Below are 20,941 nucleotides of genomic sequence, written 5' to 3'. Positions count from 1 at the left end.
AAAGTTAGCTTAGAGAAGCAATGGTAAGTCCATGACAGTAGGTTCTCCCTGTTTCAAGGCCACTTGGATATGGAGGAGCCTTAGTTTTACTATAGTGGGTCATTACAAAAAAAGTGTTTTACAGATTTGGCTACCTTATGGCTAATGCACATTGGGTATTATTTAACTATTCAAGGGCTCATGTTCTGGAAGATCTGGGACACTCTATAAAAAAAGATAAGTAACTATTCCATGGGATTAAATGAGATGCTTTTAAAATGTTTACCTGATTGTTTGGTACAAGTAGGTACACAATTATGATCAAGGTTTATCTTTTTTTCCTCAATAAATGATAATAGCAGTTCTATTCTTAATAAAATGTACATGGTAAAATCACAAGAAAAAACTTATTGGAATATATTTAACATGTATAATTTTATAGGGGAAAAAACTGAAAGTCATAAAGAAATGATTCTTTGTTTAGGTTATGTATTTGTCATGTAATTTCTGCAATGCCTTATGGAGAGCAAGTAGAATATCCCCTATTTTATAGCCAATCCATTAGAGAAATTAAGCAGTATCACCAAAATCAAAGCTAGAAAGTAGCCAAGTCAAACCTTGAAACCTAGGTTTGTCTTATAGAAAAAAACATCTTATTTTCTCTCAGTCTCATGTTGTGTAAAATAGTGGTGACACAGAAAGAAAGAAGTTATCAATGACATGAAAAGAGAAGACAGTGATAGATTTAGTGACTGACTGAATGGAGAGAGACAAAATCAGAGATCCTGCTTAGGACATGGGTCAAGGGCACCAAACTTGCTGGCTTTGACCAAGGGCTCAGGCCACAAGTGCAGATCATTTCTAATCATGAAGACCAAGAGCGGTTCTTTCAACATCAACATGGAGGGAACACTAGAAAAAAATGAAATTGGGTAGGAGGCAGAGTTGATTACCAACGTACCTCTGAGATCAATTTTTCTCCCCTAATGACAGAGATATTTACATAGGTGCCCTTGAAGTTCCTTTATATACAAAGCCCCTTTATATAAAACTTGCTTTTATTTCCAAGAGGATAAATAAAATTAGTGTTGAAAATCCAATTCCATGGGTCTAAAGCATTCTGAGCATTTTTTGGAGGCAGAGCCTTGCCCCAGTGTCTGTATGACAAGGAGAGTAAGAAATGAGGGTAAAACAAAATGATGCAACGAAGTTAGAGAGAAATTTGAAAACTGAAATGAGTTTATGTGGAAGGTAAGCTACCCTTGCCACTTTGAGGTCATTCATTCTATAAAAGACTGACTCAACATTGAACTAGAGTATGTTTCAGCCTTTTGAAATAAAACAATACAATTAATAAAAGCTACTAAAGAAATATAGGGACACACTCAATTTTTACTATGTAAACAACCCTCAGAGCCAAAGTGGGAGTCATCATGACGAAACGAAGATGGTAGACATGAATAATTTTGGGACTTCAGAACAAGTATGACTTTATGCCCTAGGTTATTGTATAATTAATGAAAGCCACTGATCAAACCACTAGCAAACAGAAGTTGCTTTTCATTAAAAACAAAACAAATGTGAGGTGCTTAAGAGAAAGGGAAGTCATAGTCTTTAAAGCTTCTGAACTAGTACAAATCAGATAGAGAATAACAGTCCGTGGTCTGCTACATTCCCTACAGAGAGACAGCATATCCAGATTTCATACAATGGAGATAAAGAATGAGAGGCTAAAGTCTTTGATTCCTTTGAGAAACAGTGGTCATCTGGTACCTGTCAAGGTAGCTGGGAGATAAAAATAAATGGAATTGTACTTAAGGGGTTCTGTTGCTCGCAGGCTTTTCAGAGTTTGGTTTTTACTGCTGTGTAGCATCTCTCGAATCTTTGTGGAAACTCTGATGTGTCCCTGAGACTATACTTAAAATGCTAAGACCTGTCATGGAGAGCTGTTGGGGTTGGAGGAACCAAGGGAAGAGGATAAGAGTTAAGACAGTTATTTCTTCCCTTAATCTCTGCATCAAGTGCTACAGCCATCTGTGTAGCTGCCAAGCAAAAATAAAAGAAACAGAAAGAAGGGTAAGGAGCACACGGAGAAGAGAAAATAAGAAAGCTAGGCACCATTTAAGTGTAAGATACTTCACCTGAAAATACATTCTATTAAAAACAATTATAAACACAGACACAGATATGTTAATTAAGAATTCAAAAACGAGTTTGTATTGCTCTGGGCTGCAGAAGTATATGCCATGATTTTCAGGCTGTTAATCTTTCTTATTGAGATTCAGTGCGTGTGACACTTTCTTGTAGATTTTTAAAAGTTTTTTGGGGGTAGTAATTACTAAACCATTTTTAGCCTGATAAATCTCTAGACTGCTTATCTGTAGTGTCACATATGGGTTCTGTCTGGATCTCCTAGACTCTCTTTTACGGATTCTGTGTGCTCATTCTCAGCTCCTGCACACTGTGCCCTCTTCAGAAGACAGCCGTTAGCCACTGCAGTTGTTTCACCTTCAGGCACAAAGAGCCTGGAAGTGCCAAGGAATTTACATGCCCCTAGGCTGGCCTGTAGTCAAGTCTGACTGGAGCAGAGTATGAAAGTCAACTCCTTCCTCAAGGGAGAAAAAAAATGCTAATATAATTTAGATTTAAGAGGTCTCTACAGGATCAGACTGAGGTTTAAATGTTTCTTGAAATAGCTCCCTTGATTGACTTCTTTCCTTCCCTGCCATGCTCCCCCACACATGTAGAGTTTCTCCTGGAGCATATACTATATCTTTAATATATCACTTGCACATGTATCCTCATCTCAGCATTTGCTTCTGGGGAACCTGAAATAATACATCATCTTCTACACACATACCACACACACACACACACACACACACACACACACACACACACACGTCTTCTCAAAAGATTAATTGTGTCTAGGTATTATGCAAATATAAGATCTCACCATATCCAGCTTCTAGGGGATACTAGTATGGTGGGTGTTAAAGAAGATAAAACTTTTAAGTTTTATTCACAGAGAATACTTTGTTTGGCTTTCTAAAAGATAAATATAGTTGAGTTTTAGTTAAGTGTGATTTACCGTTAACGACTTCTATAGACTCACAGAGGACACAGGTTTTTTGGTTTTTGTTTTTTTTATTAATCATGACAACTACGTAGAATGAAAGGGAAAAGGGTATCAAATTTACTAAACTATATTAAACAATTTTGTGTGAGTAATTATTAACATAATTCCCACAACTAAACCAATTGCTTTATAAAAACAATAATGTGACCACTTTTGTGGTTTGTAGATCTAAAGACTGCTTCATCATCCTCATCCAGAAGTCACCCGTATTCTAGCTGCAGTGAAGACGAATCTGCACTGGGGGCCCGGGAGACACAGGCTGACAACAGCCCAAACTTAAGCATCAGAAGCTCATCTACTCAGGATTTGAGTGAAACCGATGAGCCAGGAAAATCACAGTTTCCAACTGAGGATTCCTTAAAAATTGAAGACCAAAAGATAATAAAAGCAAATGTGGAGACCAAGCCTCTGTTAACAGAGGAAAGCTTGGAGGATGTTCTTGAGGAAGAAACAAAGGAAGGAACCCAAGTGATTGCAGAGGGCTTAGCTGAGAAGTCCAGGGAATATGGTTCCAAGGAAGAAAATTATAGGCATGAACTTTGGAAAGGAAGCACTGCTAAGGTGAAGGACAAAAAGGCAGGTCCTTGTAGGGTGGAGAAAGGTGGTAAGTATGGTCATTGAGTTGGCCTGCCGTTGTCCCCATGCATGGAAGCTGATTTTGGTCATTGCATTCTGCCAAAGCTTAGGCAATACTATTGTGATAATGCCAGAGGGATTCAATTTTGTCCTATTTCTCTCTTTGTCACATAATCATACACATATTTTCAGCTTGCTGTTTTCCTTCTATTGCATTTTAAAAATTACTTGATGATTCTTATGTAGCATGTTTCCTATTTTCTGTAAATTTCTTCCTATGGTAATTCTATCTCAAGAATCAAATAAAACACAATACATGTCTTGAAGGCAAGGGTGTGTGTGGCTTTTTAGAGGTTATAACCTGCAATGCTATTTGTCTTTAGCTATATACGCACTTAAATACATCCATAGCTAACATTGACAGGTGCTTACTAGGAGCTAGTTCTAGACACGTATATTAACTCATCTCATCCTCACCACAGCTCAATATTGCCATGAGTTAGGTTCTATTATCAGCATCATTTTTTTCTTTTTACAGATAACAAAATCATGACTCAGAGAGGTTAAGTAAGTTGGTAATAAGCATTCTTAGGATTTGAATTTAGGCAGGGTGGTTCCAATTTCTAAAAATGCCCTATTGTATCTGTGCAATAGGAATTTTTAGACTGAAGTAAAAATACGAACATTTCATAGAAAACTCCAAACTTTATTTTGAGTTCTTCTCTAAAGCTGAGTGACTTCCTTGTCCAGGGATTCCTGGGTGTGTAGGATAGCTTCACTTGACAGGGAGGGCAGAGGCATGCCCCAGCATCATCAGGTCCCAGTACCTTAGACACATGAGGGCAGCTAAAAATCTGACTTGTGTCCTGTGAACAGTTGGACTGTGCCTGCCGGACATTTGGTTCTTATACAGCGAGCACCCTGTGCCCTGTAACTCACATCTCCTGCGTTTCCCTGCTCTCTCACTTCTGGCTTCCCTGCCACCATGGTGGACATTCCTCTTGATTCCAAGGCAAAATTTGTTTTCACATTTAAATATAACTAAAATCCACTTGTGTTTTAAAAGTTATGAATACTTTTCATGTCTATATTTCTTTTAGAAACTTCAAAGCTGCTATTAAACCACCGGGGCCTACAACTAGGAATTGAAGCTGTTGATAGTTATTTTTCAATTCTGCCATTATTAATAACCTCCTTTTATGTACAGGGCACCATGGTCAATAAAAAGTGTGTAAGAAAGGATTCTTCCCATAAAATGTTAGAAATAAGGCTTGGTACGCCCGTAACTGGACAAAGTTCAGTTGCCATATTGTAAATAAAACTAGGGAAGGTACAATGCTATGGAATTTCAAAGGAACAGAAATCCCATTTGGTTAAGGATACCTTGAAAGCTTTTGTGAAGGATTTGCTTGAGGAAGCCCTAAAAGGTTAAATAAGATTTTGAAGGTGGAATAGAGGAGGATAAAAGCATTACAGACAGTGGGATGTAGCAAAAGACATAACCTTCAAATAATTTAAAAAATAACTCTAGAATGAACAGTTTGATAAACTTCAGCCCATGAGTCAAATCTGGCCTACTACCTTTTCTTTTTGTATTGCCTGTGAGCTAAATATGTTTTTTTTAAATGATTGGGGGAGAAATCAAAAGAAGAATAATATGTATGTTGTAATGTGAAAATTATATTAAATTCAAATTTCAGTGTTAGGAAATGAGTTTTATGGGAAAAGAGCCATGTTCATTCATTTACATATTAATTCATGGCAATACAAGGCACTACAAGGGCAGAGTTAAGGTGTTGCAACGGAGACTCCATGACCCGCAAAGCCCTAATACTTCACTCTCTGGCCCTTTACAGAAAAAGGTTCCCAACCTCTGCCCTAGGATTATAACACAAATATCCCCAACATTTTCAAACACTGAACTAAGATTATGTCACTTGGAAGAAAGTGGGTTTTCTTTTTTCTGGAGTTGTGGGGTGAAAGTGTATATATTTATTACTTTTCTCAAACATTATGACAACTCTGTATTCTTGACTTGATAACATCTATAATTTTAAAACATTTATTATCTTTTTATTAAGGTAGTTTCAAGACTAGATTGTAAGCTTTGTGATTATCTTTCTTAAGCTCTGATATATCTACTGAATCTCTTTACTAGTGTTTATTTTTCATGAACAGTTTATGAATTAAGATTTAGAAAATAGAGAAAAGTAGATTTAAAAAATTACCCCAAAATTTATCACACAAAAAAATCATTTTCAACATTTGGTCAGGATTTTATTGCTAAAAATAAGGTTTACAAGTTATGTTGTCATACTTTTATAAAATATGTACTACTTTTCATTCTTAACTTTATATCCTAAGCATTTTTATGTAATCTTTATGTCTACTATCTGTTATTATATTCTGTGGTTTTCTCATAATTTAATCATTTCCATATTGTTGGATATTTATATTTTTCATTTTTTCACTATTATTATTCTAGTATCTCACTACTTAAAGGTAATTTCAAATTTATGATTATTTTCTTAGGCTAGGATACAAGAAATATAATTTCTGGATTTAAGATTATCAAGATTTTAAGGTTCTTGCTAAAAATGTTTTTCTTGCAGAAGATTGGTTGAAAAGTTTATATAATACAGAACAGATGAGAATCAAGTGAAAGCTACAGTGTCCCTTGCTCAGCCTCTACTCTTTTCTAAGAGACAGAGAGATAACAGTAGATAATAGTTTTTTCAAAATAGAAGATTCCAGAAAATTTTATTTATAACATATATAAATGTATTCATATACATATATATTATTTTATATACAGGTGAAAACATACACTTTGTTTTACAGCTTGTTTCTTTTTAAACTTGAACTGTTTCTTGGGTAGATTTTCATATCAGCACACCCAACTGTACTTTATTCTTATTTACTAAATATGGTAGTCCATTATATTACCTTAGCGTTTCATAACTTTGAAAATTTTCTTTAAGATGTTTTTCTTTTGTGCAAGAACTGATATATTTGTTCTATGACCCACCTTCAACAAAAGAACAAATTTTTTGTGTCATGAAGACCCAGAGGCAGATATTATAAAGTGCATGGAAAATAAGACATTAATAGGTAAAATGAAGCAAAGACCATATAAAATACTGAAAATTATGTAGAAGGATTAATGCTATCAAAACCTAAGAATGAATAGATTGTAACAGTTGGGTGCTGATGTTTTTAAAACATATTCAAAGAAAGAATGCGATAAATATGTAAATATATGAGATAACAGAATAAAAGAAGTCATACATATTCTCAAAGATATATTAATAAACATTTCTAAGAACAGTTTAGATAAAATCAACCAAGTCATGATTGCATCATTTGTGATATTGATATTGATGGCAAACAAAGAGATGATGGCTAGTTGTTCTTTCTTAATTGAGTCTTCAGTTAAATGGCTCAAGGAGAGAGGGATGAGATCAAAGCTACATGTTTGAAATGAAGGCCATTTAGATGAGTATGCATGCTGCAAAGCACACCTTCTATGAATTAAGCTAGAAGGCTGGCAAAGCTTGAAATGTGTATCTTTTATTTAGATTTCTGATTAAACTCTTAGGTTAAAATGAAATGGGGGCTGAGATAATATATAAAAGATTATCTCTCATATTTTTACGGTGCTGAATTACTTTTCAACTAGACAAAATAAAAACTCATATTAACAATAGATCTGTTGGTTAAGACATTACATACAGTTAATGATGTTTTATAATGTCTACACTAATATAAATTAATCTGAATTGTTTTCACTTAAGATCATAGCAGTGGATAAATTAGCAAAGTACTACATTGAATGCCTTTTGCCTTTTAGGTTGAAACCATAAAGAAATATTTTCCTTCCAATTATTTTATATGTCTCAATTAGGCTTTGTTTAGTCCACTAAAAACTCTGGTAAACTGATATAAAAGATGAGTTGAATACAGTGAAGTAGGTAATGTAAAAGATTATAATTGCTAGCTACTATGAGAGAATGTCCTTGGGGGTTAATTTAGTTAAAGGGCAGAGTATTATGTTAGCATGTTTATTTTTCTCAGTTATTTTTAGTTTAAGCTGCTTTAATGCATTGTGATACAATCTTTGCAGTATGTTCTAACAGTGGAACAATTCAGACATATTAATTTGTAAAGTTAATATAACTTATGCATTTTGAATATAAATAAAATATTAAGAATAGAGCATTATAATATAAAATATAATCTAAAATGTATACAGAAGTAAGCATTTTATACTTTTATATGTGAATCAGGAGAATTCATGGTGCTTGGCCAAGTAATTCAAACCTAAATAATGTTATGACTAAAGTGAAGTGCAATTTTATCATCAGGCAAGCAGGATAGAATGGTCCTGGTGAAAGGACAAGAAAACCATGCGTTACAGGTTGCAGTCTGAATACAATTTCTGAATGGAATATAAAAGCATGTAGTTGTTTGTTCAAATAGATTTTTTTTCCTGTCATTAACTGTTTGTTCGGTATCTTCTTAATTCACACTGTTCTTCATGCAAATGTAACATAGTTCCTGACTGTACTGAAATTTATATTCTGGGAGGAGATATGCCTAACAAGTGAAAATAAACATGTAATGGGGTATCTAGGCTAAGTGCTAGAGAACAAATAAGTGAGGGTGAGGGGATAGAGTCAGGGTTAGAGGAAGGAGATGTATTTTAGGCATGATCTTTCTGATGAGGGGACATTTGAGCAGAGACCTGAATGAATAGTGGCTTACAGGAGTAAGAGAAGAAAAGAAACAGAGGGAACAGCAAAGGCAAAGACTCTACGTTGGAGGCATAGTTGCTGAGTGTAAGACTTAGAAAGTAGGCCAGCGTGACAGGAGGAGGGTGGACAACCCAGAGAGCAGCGAAAGACGAAACCAGAGGCAGACCCTTGTATGCCGTGGGGAGGATTGATTCTAAGATTGGAAGTCTTTGGAAAAATTTGAACATAGAGGTGACATCATCTGAAAGTCGTGAAAAGACAGTTGTGGCTACTGTGTAGAGGATGGACTTCAGCCTTCTGCAACTGTTAATCTTTGAACAGCTGTGGTCTTGAGTTTGTAATTAATCCTAGCTTGTTGTGGGCCATGTTTCAATGCCAAAGGCAACACAGGAACATCTTTACTGTGTCGGTGGATGATGTTAGTTATGAATTTTGTTATCGTGAGTTGTTGGGAAGATAATTGATTGACCATGTAAAGAAAGATCAAAGCACAGGGGTAGTTTTCAAGGTGACCAGGAACTTGGAATGAACATGGATATATCTTTACTCTGCTTTTATGGCTTTTTTTATATTCTTAAAATTCAGATGAAAAGTCCTTGGCAAAACTTTCTTGTGATATTGAATTACTCAGGATTTTTAGTAGGTTTTAAGATGAAATCAGCTTGTTTTGTTTCAAAACAAGCAGAGGAGAGGGAACGAATTTAGAAAGCTTGTCTATTACTATTGAAAACCATATTCTTACTATCACTTTTCAACTACTAAATTATCAAATATAGAAGGAACTGGTGGAAACTGTGACATTGTTGACAATATTACAGGGACATTAGGCCTCACCATTATTGGTAAAATTGTTCATTGATACCCCTTTTTCTATAGATAATATAGAAATATATCAAAAGCTTCTAAAAACATCATGCTCTTTGACCCAGAAATTCTAATTTCAGGAATTTATCCAAAGGGAACAGTCCAAAATAAGTATAAAATGATTGTAAGTGGTATTTAAAATAGTTTTATAATTACACACACAAAAGAAAATAATATCCAACACCAGGCCATTGATTAATCAAATTTTAGTAAAATCTTACTAGAGCATTTTATACAGTTATTGAAGACTCTTTTATATTTAATGGTATTTGGAAATAGTCACAACATATTGCTGCATGAATAAAATGGGATACAAAATGCTACCCATAATAAGAGTAGAGTAAAAAAATAATACTCAGAAATCCACAAAAATGTTAACTAGCAGTTCTTTCTGCATGATGAAATTAAGATTCAAAAAAAATTTTCTTCTTTGTACTTTTTGTGTTTTCAAGATTTAGCTAATGAATATGTACTAGTTTCATATTTAGAAAAATACACTATTTTTAAAATATGTGTTTTCATAATACAAAAGCTAACATTGGATTCCAAGAATATTTTGGTATATTATTTTATCATTTTTTTCTTTATTTTTATCATTGACACTATTACAGGTGTCCCCATTTCCCCCCTCTGCCCACCTCCACGCAGCCCCTGCTCCACCTTCCCTCTGGCTGTCACCATGCCGTTGTGTGTGTCCGTGAGTCACGCATGCATGTTCTCTGGCTAATCCCTTCACTTTCTTTCATCCAGTCCCTTCTACTCCCTCCCCTCTGACAGCTGTCAGTCTGTTCCATGTATCCATGCCAGATCATCATTTGAGTGGAAAAATGTTTTTCTAAGAAATGCTCTATGTAAGTCTCTGTCATTTTGCTATGAAAGCTGTGGAAGCTGACAATAGCTTTTGCTTTTCATGGTCATCGTCATGGAGAGGTAAAAGAGAGGAGCCTTGAGGGAAGAAGGGCTAACTAACTAGAGCGAACAAAGTGTCACATTGCTGGCCTGGGAGTCCCAGCACGCACAGTCCTCCTTTACTGTAAGAGAAAAATGGCTGAGGTTAGACACTGGCCAAGTACTTGCTTTTAAGGCTCAGTTTCAGAGGAATAGCTGAAAAAAAAAATGACCAAGTGAGGCATTTTCTGGTCTCACACCTAGTAAGTCCTTGATGCTGAGGCCAGGGTCTCATTCTTGCTGGATCTGAAACAGGCAACACCTGACTGTACAGGCTTTCATCTACTTCCAAAGCGTAACCCTCCAGGGCGAGCTGGCAGACGCGGGCAAGTGGGCATTACAGTCCTGAGACAGAGGGACTACATGCTGCATTGTCAATTCTGAGTGAGTTGTAATTTTCAGATTATGCTATTACTGTTTGGCATCTTAGAATTAAGTTTTTGGTTCAATAGCTGCTAATTTATTTTAAATTATTTCTTATTATTAGTGTATTAGTATTTTATTTCTTTAAAAGTTTTTATTGAGGTATAATTGACATAGATTATATTAATTTTATGTCTACAACATAAAGATTCAATATTTGTATACTAAGCCATATTTTTTATAGCCTATGGAGTACTTGGAAAAAATCTTTGATGTCTTGTTGGCTCTTTGGAAACAAAAGCTCAAGTGATTGCTAGCAAATCAGACTTCCTCCCATCACCTGTCCTACCATCCTTGGGATTTTTAATGCTTAGTCAGCCAAGCAGATTTATACGAAAAGACCTAAAACACTACTTATTTAAATTCTCTAGTTATATGGCATAACATTATTAGAGTGGGGAGGATGATATTTAACTTATATGTACTATGTTTGTAAATTGCTAAAATAAAGGTTGACTTGATAACAAACTAAGCTATAACCTAATTTTCCTAAGTTGATATCATCTCTAAACTATCATTTTAAAACTTTTCTAGTTGGCATATTGTATGAATAAGGAAAATTGATGTTCAAAAAAACTCTTAAAAGGAATACATTTGAACTATGTGATGCACCTCTTCTCATTTCCATTTTTGTTCTCTTAAGATTAATAGAGCTGTCATTTAATTTTCCCCCAAAAGTCACATAAGGCAGATATTTCACTATTTGTTTCCAAACACAGAGGGATGAGTAAGCAACTAACTTAGCAAATCACCTTAAACCAAGCAAGAGACCATATTCTAGTTCTGTTTTTCTCAAAGTACCTCAACTGAATCAGAATATCTGAGAGGAAAGAAAACAAGAAAGCAAAAAGAAGGGAGGGAGTGAGAGTGGGAAGGAGAGAGGGAGGCAGGGAAGAGTATTTTGGGTATATCGTGTTCCTATCTAGGAAGGCCGACCTAGATCTAGCGTTATTTGAGGGAGCTTTGTTAACCAGACGGTGGCATAATGGTAGATGCCAGGGAATTAGAAGATAAGCAAGGGATGTAGACAGGGACATGTCCGAGACTAAAGACAAACTTAATTGATATTACAGTGTTGCCTAGAATCATATCACATTTGGGTGACACTATGTATAATAGCCATGCTCATAGTCATCATTATCATGGCCATTATTTATTAAGTGCTTAGGCACTTGCTAATAATGAAAGATAAGCATGCTCCACATATATTACTTCACAGGGGTGGGCAAAAGTAGGTTTACGGTTCATATGGAAAAGAATAAAATGATTAATAAATAATAATACAATAATTAACTGTGTTTCATTTATTCACAACTGTAAACCTACTTTTGCCCACCCTTATTATTTCATCTACCCAACAATCATTGGGTAGATATATACCTCTTTTTCACAGATGAGTAAACTGAGGCTTAGGCTTGGGCCCAAAACTTGCCAACAGTTAGCAAGGAATATGGGTCTTTGTGTTCTTGACGTTCTGTGCTACTAATCAGCTGCAGATAACAGGAATTTCTACAAGTTTTCCTGTCAAATTTATAGGAAACATGCAATAGCTTTTTGCTCTGTCCATGTGGAGTGAGTACTGAGGTCAAATCACTGAAATGTACTAATGGATGAAATGCTCATAGTATAGTCAGCTCTGGTGGTTTTAGCAATTTAAAAGAGCAGTGGTGATTGGTGTTATAAAAGCCATAACACACGCTTCTAGAAAGAAAAAGGCAACCAAACTTTTTTTTCAATCACTTTATTGCATGTGCATTTGGAAAATCTGTCACTGCTTCTGGCTGTTGTCATTTTTTTATAATGCAAGTATTTCTCTGCATGAATTTCTTTACTTCATGATCTTCTGTTGTCTTTTCTTTTTAAAATCATAGCTTGGAAGCTGTTTAATCCTAATAGATTTTTAAAACAAGATAACATTTTAATGGGAATGCTTTTAAATTAACCCTGTTTGCTGAAATGATGTGAAATAGCTCAGCAATATTCCCATGACCTGTTTTTATACCTCTTGATATTTTATATGATCTCCAATCAGTTGGACAGGTAGTAGCTGAAGCTGTGGGACCTGGCTGCCACAGCCGCTGTGATGCCGAGTCTGGGGCTAGCAGCGCAGCTGAGGGGGACAAGCCCGGGACCGAGCTGGAGACCGACACAGGTACAGGTAAGGGCACACCGTTACCTAGGAAAAACCTTCAGAAATCCTCTGCCAATGACAGCCTCATTTCTATCTTCCTATTCTTGTTTTCTCCTTCTTTCAGCTTTCTTTTCTGTTCAACTAATCAATGTGATGGCAGGAGGTGGTTGAGAGGCCTTAAAAGGAGATTTAAAGCTGATAACATATATAGATGTTATTATTTTTTTTAATACATTGATGCCTAGAATTGGGGGCGGGGGGAACCGTTTGGGTTATAAAAGACATTGATAGGGATTTTCAGATCAGTCTTATTTTACAGCCTGCCTCCCAGTTAGTTGCCCAGGTAGGAAGACTGGAGACATGGAGAACCAAGGCCCATTTCATAGTGACTTATTTGAGTTACTTTTTAAAATTAGAGAAGAATTTATTGCCATCAACATATGATCTGGCTTCTGATGATAAGTATTCCAGCTTCGGGATTGCCAATTAGCGTGACCCAACAGGCATGATTCTATATATATGTGGTCAAGCATCCTGTGCCCTCGAAATCAGGATTGCCCATATTAAGTGAATGACTTTTTAAAAAATTCCCTGATTTGAACATATGTATGTGTGTGAGGGAGTGGGGGGGTATTTATTTTATTCAACCCATGGTCCTGTTACTTCCCCCTCTAATTTTTAATGATAATTATCAAGCACTGTGAGGTATTTGAGATTTTACCCCATTTTCAAGCAAACAAGTTAGCCAGCCATAGTTTCATGGATGCTAACAGAAGACATAAGACTCCTGGCTCAGAGGAAAAAAACTTTATTCTCACAAAAACCCAGCATTAACCAGAATATTTGCACTTAGGTGGTTCTCTGAGCTCCAGTTCCCCCGAGACAATGTGGAGAGGGCCAGGTGACATTTCAACATACAGTCAGCTGACCTTTAGAACAAGGACTCTGACCTTGAAGCATCCAAATCTTTTATAGTGGGCATTAAACCAGAGGAGTTCCTCAAACATTCTGCTGACTGTTAGTTGTTAGACCAGATCCAGCTAAAGCAAGAACATATATTGTAAGCAATGGGAAGAAAACGTGGAAAAAAGATTTGTTATGGCTTTCTGTGCACCAGGCACCGTGCTAACCACTTTACAATTTACTATCACAAGTATTCTGTGAGTCAAGCATTGCTATTCCTGTTTTATGGGTTAGAGAGCGAAGGCTTAGACAGGCAGTTTCCCAAGTGGCAGAGCTGGTGTTCTCGCCCAGGTGTGTCTGACTCCCAGATGTTCACTAATTCCATAAGTAAAATTACCCCTGTTTGTGAACATTGCTTGCTCTCTTCTTCTTTTTTTTTTCAAAAGCCCATAAGGTTACCATAAAAAAATATGTCATATTTTTGTACTGAAATTTCTTAGAAGGGCTTCAGTTACCCTTTCTCCTTGGTTTCAGGAATGTGATGTCTGACTCCCCAACAGTGTGTGTTCATACAATAGTTCAACTGGATGCCATTAATATTTTCTCTTTTAGAATTTGGACATAGTATATTAGTACATGGTGAGGAGGCAATTCCCCTGTTTTCCTGAATGGTCTTTAAATAATCCATAACTTTAGAGGCCAGTTTAGAAAAATAGAGGACTTTATTTAAATGTCTTTCATAACTGAATTTTTAATATATTTCAAGTAGTAATTTGAATAACAACAGAAATACCATTGAAGAGACTTGACACATTTCTCACCATTTTAATTTAATTTTGTTTTAAATCAGGTCATAATTTGTAATGAAATAAAATGGACCATAGTCCTTCAGATGTATTGGCTACATGTTCTCTTAGTAAACATTTGGTTTAATATTTTCCCCTGGGACCTTCTAGATACAATTTAGTAAATAACCACTATGATAAGCTGAGGACTACCTATAAAAGTCAACACCAACACTATTTGTAGGCCTGAAATGTCTATGTCATTCTTTTGAAAGAAGACATCAAAAGTTACCTTCCAAATACTTTTTTTAAAGGAGAATGTAAAATGAGTTATAATTGCTGGCAATAGACAAAGGGAATGCAAGATAGGACATCCATGCTTTGTGCTAGGAGAGGAAATGAAGTGACGAGACAGTCCTGGGTGGGTATCAGACTACAAAAGAAGTGAATAAGATCAGGGCTTTAAGTTTCTGATAGATTCTTGGTAATAGGGTAGTAGATGAAATGGCAAGCAACTAAAAAAAATGAGGAAGACACATTTGCTTACTTTATAGGTTTACATAATTTGGAGGTTGACACCCTGGTATGACAACTTATTTTGTAATATCTAGTCTAGTGTCTTCTATAAGTGAAAGAATTTAAATTAATAGAAATTAAGATGACCATTTTAGAAGGTCTTTCTTTCAAAGTATTATTCTGCAGTAGGAAAGTTTAAGTGCTTTGGGTATATGGTATGATGTGCCTGTATTTATTTTGTGTAGATCATTTCAACAGAAATACATGTGTTTCTTAAATAATAACAAATGAATTTGAAGCCTTTTAAGAAACACATTGAACTTGTATTATTGAAATATGACAGCTAGTACACCCAGATTTGCCAAGGAATTCTGGATGAAAACTTATGAAATACTTCAAGAAGTTTATTTATATTGAAAATTGTCCCAGAGCACAAAGTCTTGTCTTACTCTATGATCCTGTTTTGCCAAAGGCGAATCAGTTTCTGAACACAGATGGAAGGCATCCTGACCTATAATACAAATTGATGTCTTTAGTAAAAAGTCTTACCGTAAGCTACAAAGTTATTTGATTACTATGTCTAGATATAGCAGTTTAAAATGTGGGAGTAATGTATGGGATAATGATGAGCTCAAACTGTATTATGATTGTTTCTAAATTCCCATGTGAATATCAAAAACCGGATCCAAGGATAAGTATATTATAGTGCTATAAGAAACAATGATTTCTAAGAAGATAACATACTCACTATTTTTCTTATTGCATAATTTTTGCTGCAGGTCCTAATATTTCAAATGAAAGTAGGAAGGGTGTGTGTGTGTGTGTATGTATGAGAGAGAGAGAGAGAGAGAGAGAGAGAGAGAAAGAGAGACTTTATTTTTCTAAGACATGGAGTTTTTATTTATTTTCAACATTTCTAATGTTCAATTTTCCTTTACTATCAATGTGGCCATTAAATTTGATAGTATCTCATTTCATCATGAAAAGCCATTTTGGAGCATGTTATAGTCAATGGCATCATAGAATGGAGAAAATGTTTTATATATAATATCATTGGCCCTTTGGTATTATATATAAAATATCTCATATTATATAAGATTACATATCATATCCCCTCCCTGTGCACTTGGATTAAAGTTGCCTTGTTTTCTAACCTTATTTTGTAGCACCAAATAGGAATTTAGTGGTGGAAGAAAGCACAGCCCTCAACTCAAACAAGGAATCCAAGCCAAAGGAGGAAGAAGCAATGGAAGAAGATGAGGTGCCTCAACTCAGGGATGCTGATTCAATAGAAGAAAAAGGGGGTGCAACACAGTGGGGAAAAGCAGGAGTTGATGAGGTTCCCTTGGGGGAGTGGAAGCCAACAGAAGAGCAGCCAGCTTTAGCAGAAGTATTTATAGAGGAAAGAGATATCCCTCAGGGCGTAGCAGGTGGGGCAGAGGTAGAACAGGATAAAGAGCTGCATAAAGAGGAGTTAAAGCCAATGGGAAGAAAAGCAGCAAGGGCCTCTGAAGGTCTGAATAGAGAAGAGGCTCCGGAAAAGCAGGCCTTGACTTGGATAGTGCTGGAGACAGAGAAGGCAGATTCTAAACAGGAACAAGATTCGGAGAAGGCAGTGTTTGCAAGCAAGGCTACAGCTCCAGAGTCTGAGTGTATTCAGGAGGCAGCAGCCCTGAGGGAGACTGTGATGCCAGGGAAGAAAGAGGTTGAGAGAGGGGTGGCTGTGAGTGAGGTGGGGTCTGAAATGTCAAATGTGGAAGAGAGTGAAGAGGAAGCATCTATAGACCTAGGGGACATGGGACCTGAGGAAGACACTGTGTTGGAGAGAGAGGTTGGTTTAGAAGGGGCAATACTTGGAGAAGAGGAACGAGCCAAAACAAGGAAGGCAGTTATGAGAACTGAAACACTTTTGAGCTCCTCAGCTTCTGACAAGGCTGAGACAACCCAAATGAAGTTTTTGGAGGAAAACCTAGAAGAACTTTCTAAGAAAGATGAGAAAAGGAAGGAAGTTGAGACTGAAGTAGAATCTAATAAGGAAGATGATAAGAAAGAAACATTACCTGAGGAATTAGATGTGGAAAGAAAGAGAATGAAAGCTGAGAGGCCAAAAACACCTCTGGGGGAAACTGAATCTGAGAGAGAAGAGGTGACAAGGGCAAATGCATGTCAGGATGAAGACATTTTAGAAGAAGAGCAAAAGTTTAAAGGGAAAGAGGGGGAAATTGTGAAGGAATTAAGATCTGAGAAAGAGACACAAGGTCCCCAAAATGAAATGGAGTGTGATGTTGAGAATGAAACACCCGTGGAGGCTTCTGAATTGACTGAAGACACTGCACGGCAAGAAGGTTCACTGAGAGAGGGGGAGGTGTCCATGTTTGAAACAGCACCTGGATTTGAAAAGTCACCGGAAAACATAATAGCTGTGAGGAAAGAGGGAGGAAGGGAAAGACCAAGAGAATCTGGAGATGCAGAGCCTAAAGGCAAAGCAGAGCAGCTCTGCGGAGAGAATGGGAAGAATATGGCCTGGTCTGAGCAGGAAGAAGGACCTGGCCCTGTGGGTGAGGGTGTGTTAGGAGCTCCTGAAAGTGACTCTGCAGGACAAGCTCAGGCAGCTGAGGTGACAATCACAGCCACAAGCAAGGCTCAAGAGTGTGCAGCCAAAGATCAAGATGACCTTGTAGGAATGGAAACGAGGGAAAACGAAGGGCCTTTACAAGAGCGACAGGAAGTGGGGGCCTTGGCGATCACCCAAGAAGATATTTCTGAGGGAGAGCCCATGATGGCAGAAACGCCATGTGAAGAAGTGATGGATGAGCACCCAGAGGAAGAGGTGGATAAAGAGTGCACTTTGAGGACAGCAGTGATGAAGGCCATGCACACAGAGGGAGATGGGGGCTTGCAGGGAGGAGTGGTTGTGGCTGATGAAGACCTCCAAGAAGGAGGAGCCGCAGAAATGGCCAAGGAGAAGACAGAAGCGTTGGCAGATTTGAAGACAGCCGAGGGAAAAACGGAAGCAAATACAGCCTCCTCCTTTTCCGATGTTACGGGTGAGGAAACTTGGCACAAAGTGGATGAGTTACTAGGGAAAACAGCAGCTGCAGAAAAGGTGGTGGCAGAGGAAATAGTACTGAGCAGGGAGGAGATGCCAACCCTGGAGGAGGTGACAGTGACTGAAGCATCAGAGACCAAGGGAAAAGCTCTAGGAGAAGCTTCAGACCTGGAAGGGAAGGCCCTGCAGCTAGGGGGAGATCGAACAGAGGGGGAAGTGGGAGAAGAGGCAAGGATGGGGAGCCATGGTGGGGCGCAGGAGTCGGGCGAAGCTGAAGATTTCAGATTAGAATTATCCCAGGAGAGAGACTCAGAGCAGAGTAGAGAGAGTCTACCGGATGTGGAAATGCTCCCTGTAAAAGCCGATTGCCCTGGAACCCTGGAGAAGCAAGAAGAGCATACAGTGCAAAGAGAAAGTGAGAACACAGATGTTTCCCTGAACAAGAAGAAGGCCTAAGAGACTTCATGGCAGATGGTGAGTTTAGGCCTGATGGTTTGCAGGATTAAAAAAATATCCCTCCTGGGGTCCCTTCCCCTTTGGGCTGGCTCCTTGCTTTATCAGCCCTTGTATGCACACAGCGCACAGGCTTCAGTTCTGTGCTGCTTAGAACCCAACCTATCAGGACAGGTTGGGTGAGATGGAGGTGGGGCCAAAGCACACCCGGGGACCCTCCTCTATCCCCTTTCAAACTCTAAATCACGTCCCCTGTGTTTGCAAACACAGCTCTCTGCATTAGTGAGTTCCCTATCTCCGTTGCAGGGCCCCAAAGGGGAAACACAGAAATGAAGGGCCACAGGGACATACCACAGGAAGAAAGAAACAAACTGTTCCAGAATTCATTTCCCTTTTAGTGTTTAAAGGAACGGCTGTGATTATTTGCCTTTAAATGGGCTATATGCCTTAAGTTCTGCAGCTTTGTGAAGTTTAATATATATGTATGTATACGTACATAGCCATAAATATATAAAATATATTAAAATATTAAAGATACATAAAAAGTATAATATATGTATAATATTAAAGACTGTAACAAAAGGCCAAAATTATTTTAAGCATTTTCTTGACCTATTCCTTTAATGCCCTCATATCCTTAGTGCCCAGTTTCTACTATACTGAGTGATTATATTCATAGTTCTACTATCTTTTTTTTTATTACTTTTTAGGATATTTTAAAGATGTCTTCTGGAAGACTTAAAGAGTGGAGAAAGATTCACCCAAACATCTTGCCGGGACTTTAAATTTTATCTTAAAAAAAAATCACTCTGCTTGTCTGAACAGGTTCCCAATCTGTCAGTGCTGGTTGGAAGCCCAGTAAACGCCTTGAGAACATAGGGTCCATGGTTCCTAATGGAGATCTCTAAGGCTGTTACCTAGTCAACAAAGCTAAGATGTCTATATTCAAATCAAATTGTTAGTGTTCAAATGCTTGACTTTTACCAAAGATCACGTGATAGGCCCAATCCTGAAATATGGGGTTTGTTTAAATTCCTTTATATTTGTAATCAAATATTAGTCCCAGTTTCATGAATGAGAGCTTTATTTAAAATCTCTATTTGGAGCTTTAATGACTTGGTCTGTGAAAATGTGGGCTAAAGTTCCTTCCATGATACTCAGTGCTACAGATTGCTCCAGACCTGTAAAGTGATGCCATGGCATGTATGATCACTTACAAATAGTCTTTCCTTCTATTAATGTGGGCAGCGCAATTTAAAGGGAAATCTAATTTCAAAGCGTCCTTTGTTTCTTGTGTGTGTTTCTGTAGTTTTGCTTTCTGAAGCAGACTGGGAAATGCTTGTGGAATTTTGTCCCTGGGGGCCTTATTTGTGGGGCCACTCAAGTTTTAATCATAGTAGTAAATAATTTAGCTGAGTGAAATGAATAACAATATATATAATTATAGCAGAATAACATCGCACATGGGCACATATACCAACATTCTAGACTCTAGACTGTTTGGTTGATGCCATTCAATGGAAAAGAAACTTGGATGAAGTTAGTGTGCTGCTCTCACTTTCCCAAGTTCTGTTATTTCAAACCTGTGAACTAACCCTGGAGTGCATTATAAGTCAACAGTCACAATCACTTTCTAAATTACTACCTAATATTGCTAGAAATTGTGTATCAGTGTGCTAACAAGGGATATTGATTTCTTCAAAGACGTCTTTGCTCATACACCAGTACTCCAAAGGACATGCATGTTTGGTTTTCTTTTCTTCACCTGAGGAGGTAAAAAAAATTTCGTAAAGCAATGATTTTTCAGCTGGACTACACATTAGAATTTTATGAGATAGTTTCTTGAATGCATGAATGATTCAACCCTGGATCCACTTTAAAGATTCAGATTTAATTGGCTTTAGATGGGTGTAGGTATCATTTTTTTTTTTAAACCAAGCTGATTCTACTATTTAGCCAAAATTAAGAAATTCTGCCCTAAATCATCATATAATCCATGCTGGCTGCCTACAGTGGCTCTCAAAATGTGATCAGGATACGAACATCGCTTGGAATACTAATTCCTGCCCTCATATTACACCTATTAAATTGGAAACTCTGCGGGTGGGGTCTAGCAGTTGGTCGTTTTAACAAGTCTTCCATGTAATTCTCATGTAGTCTAAAGTCTGGAAACTGCTCTCTTGGGCTATTGATTGTATTGAGGATTAGTCTCAGTTGAAAAGTGGATTGTAGAAGCATTGTGAACTTTCTCTCTTTGCTTATGTCTGTATATTTTTTTTCTGTTGCTCTTTCTAGTTTTCTTTCTTTCTCTAGGAAAGGGTACTCACTATGAAGGTGATAAATTCACCTTTAAAATCATTTTTATTATGACTGTAATGATGTGTATATGAAGTCTTTCAGTCCCACCCCCTATTGAGGATT

At 37.1% G+C, this 20,941-nt stretch overlaps 1 protein-coding gene across 1 annotated transcript in view; it reads left to right on the top strand.

Moving 5' to 3' along the window:
* The window catches only part of ERICH3 (glutamate rich 3), a 107,720-nt gene extending 88,207 nt beyond the window's left edge, over positions 1–19,513 (top strand). The window contains exons 12-15 of the mRNA XM_054566854.1: positions 3,285–3,722; positions 12,716–12,841; positions 16,185–18,541; positions 19,231–19,513. Coding sequence (XP_054422829.1) covers positions 3,285–3,722; positions 12,716–12,841; positions 16,185–18,523 — 2,903 coding nt within the window. The 3' untranslated portion in view covers positions 18,524–18,541; positions 19,231–19,513. The remainder of the gene's footprint in view (positions 1–3,284; positions 3,723–12,715; positions 12,842–16,184; positions 18,542–19,230) is intronic.
* Positions 19,514–20,941: the final 1,428 nt, after the last annotated feature.

The sequence above is a fragment of the Pteronotus mesoamericanus genome, unplaced genomic scaffold (assembly GCF_021234165.1).
Source record: "Pteronotus mesoamericanus isolate MK-2021 breed Mesoamerican mustached bat unplaced genomic scaffold, CSHL_Meso_final contig_181, whole genome shotgun sequence".
In the NCBI taxonomy this organism is placed as follows: domain Eukaryota; kingdom Metazoa; phylum Chordata; class Mammalia; order Chiroptera; family Mormoopidae; genus Pteronotus; species Pteronotus mesoamericanus.
The sequence above is the reverse complement of the archived record's forward strand: the minus strand, read 5'-3'. Positions and strand labels throughout refer to the sequence as shown.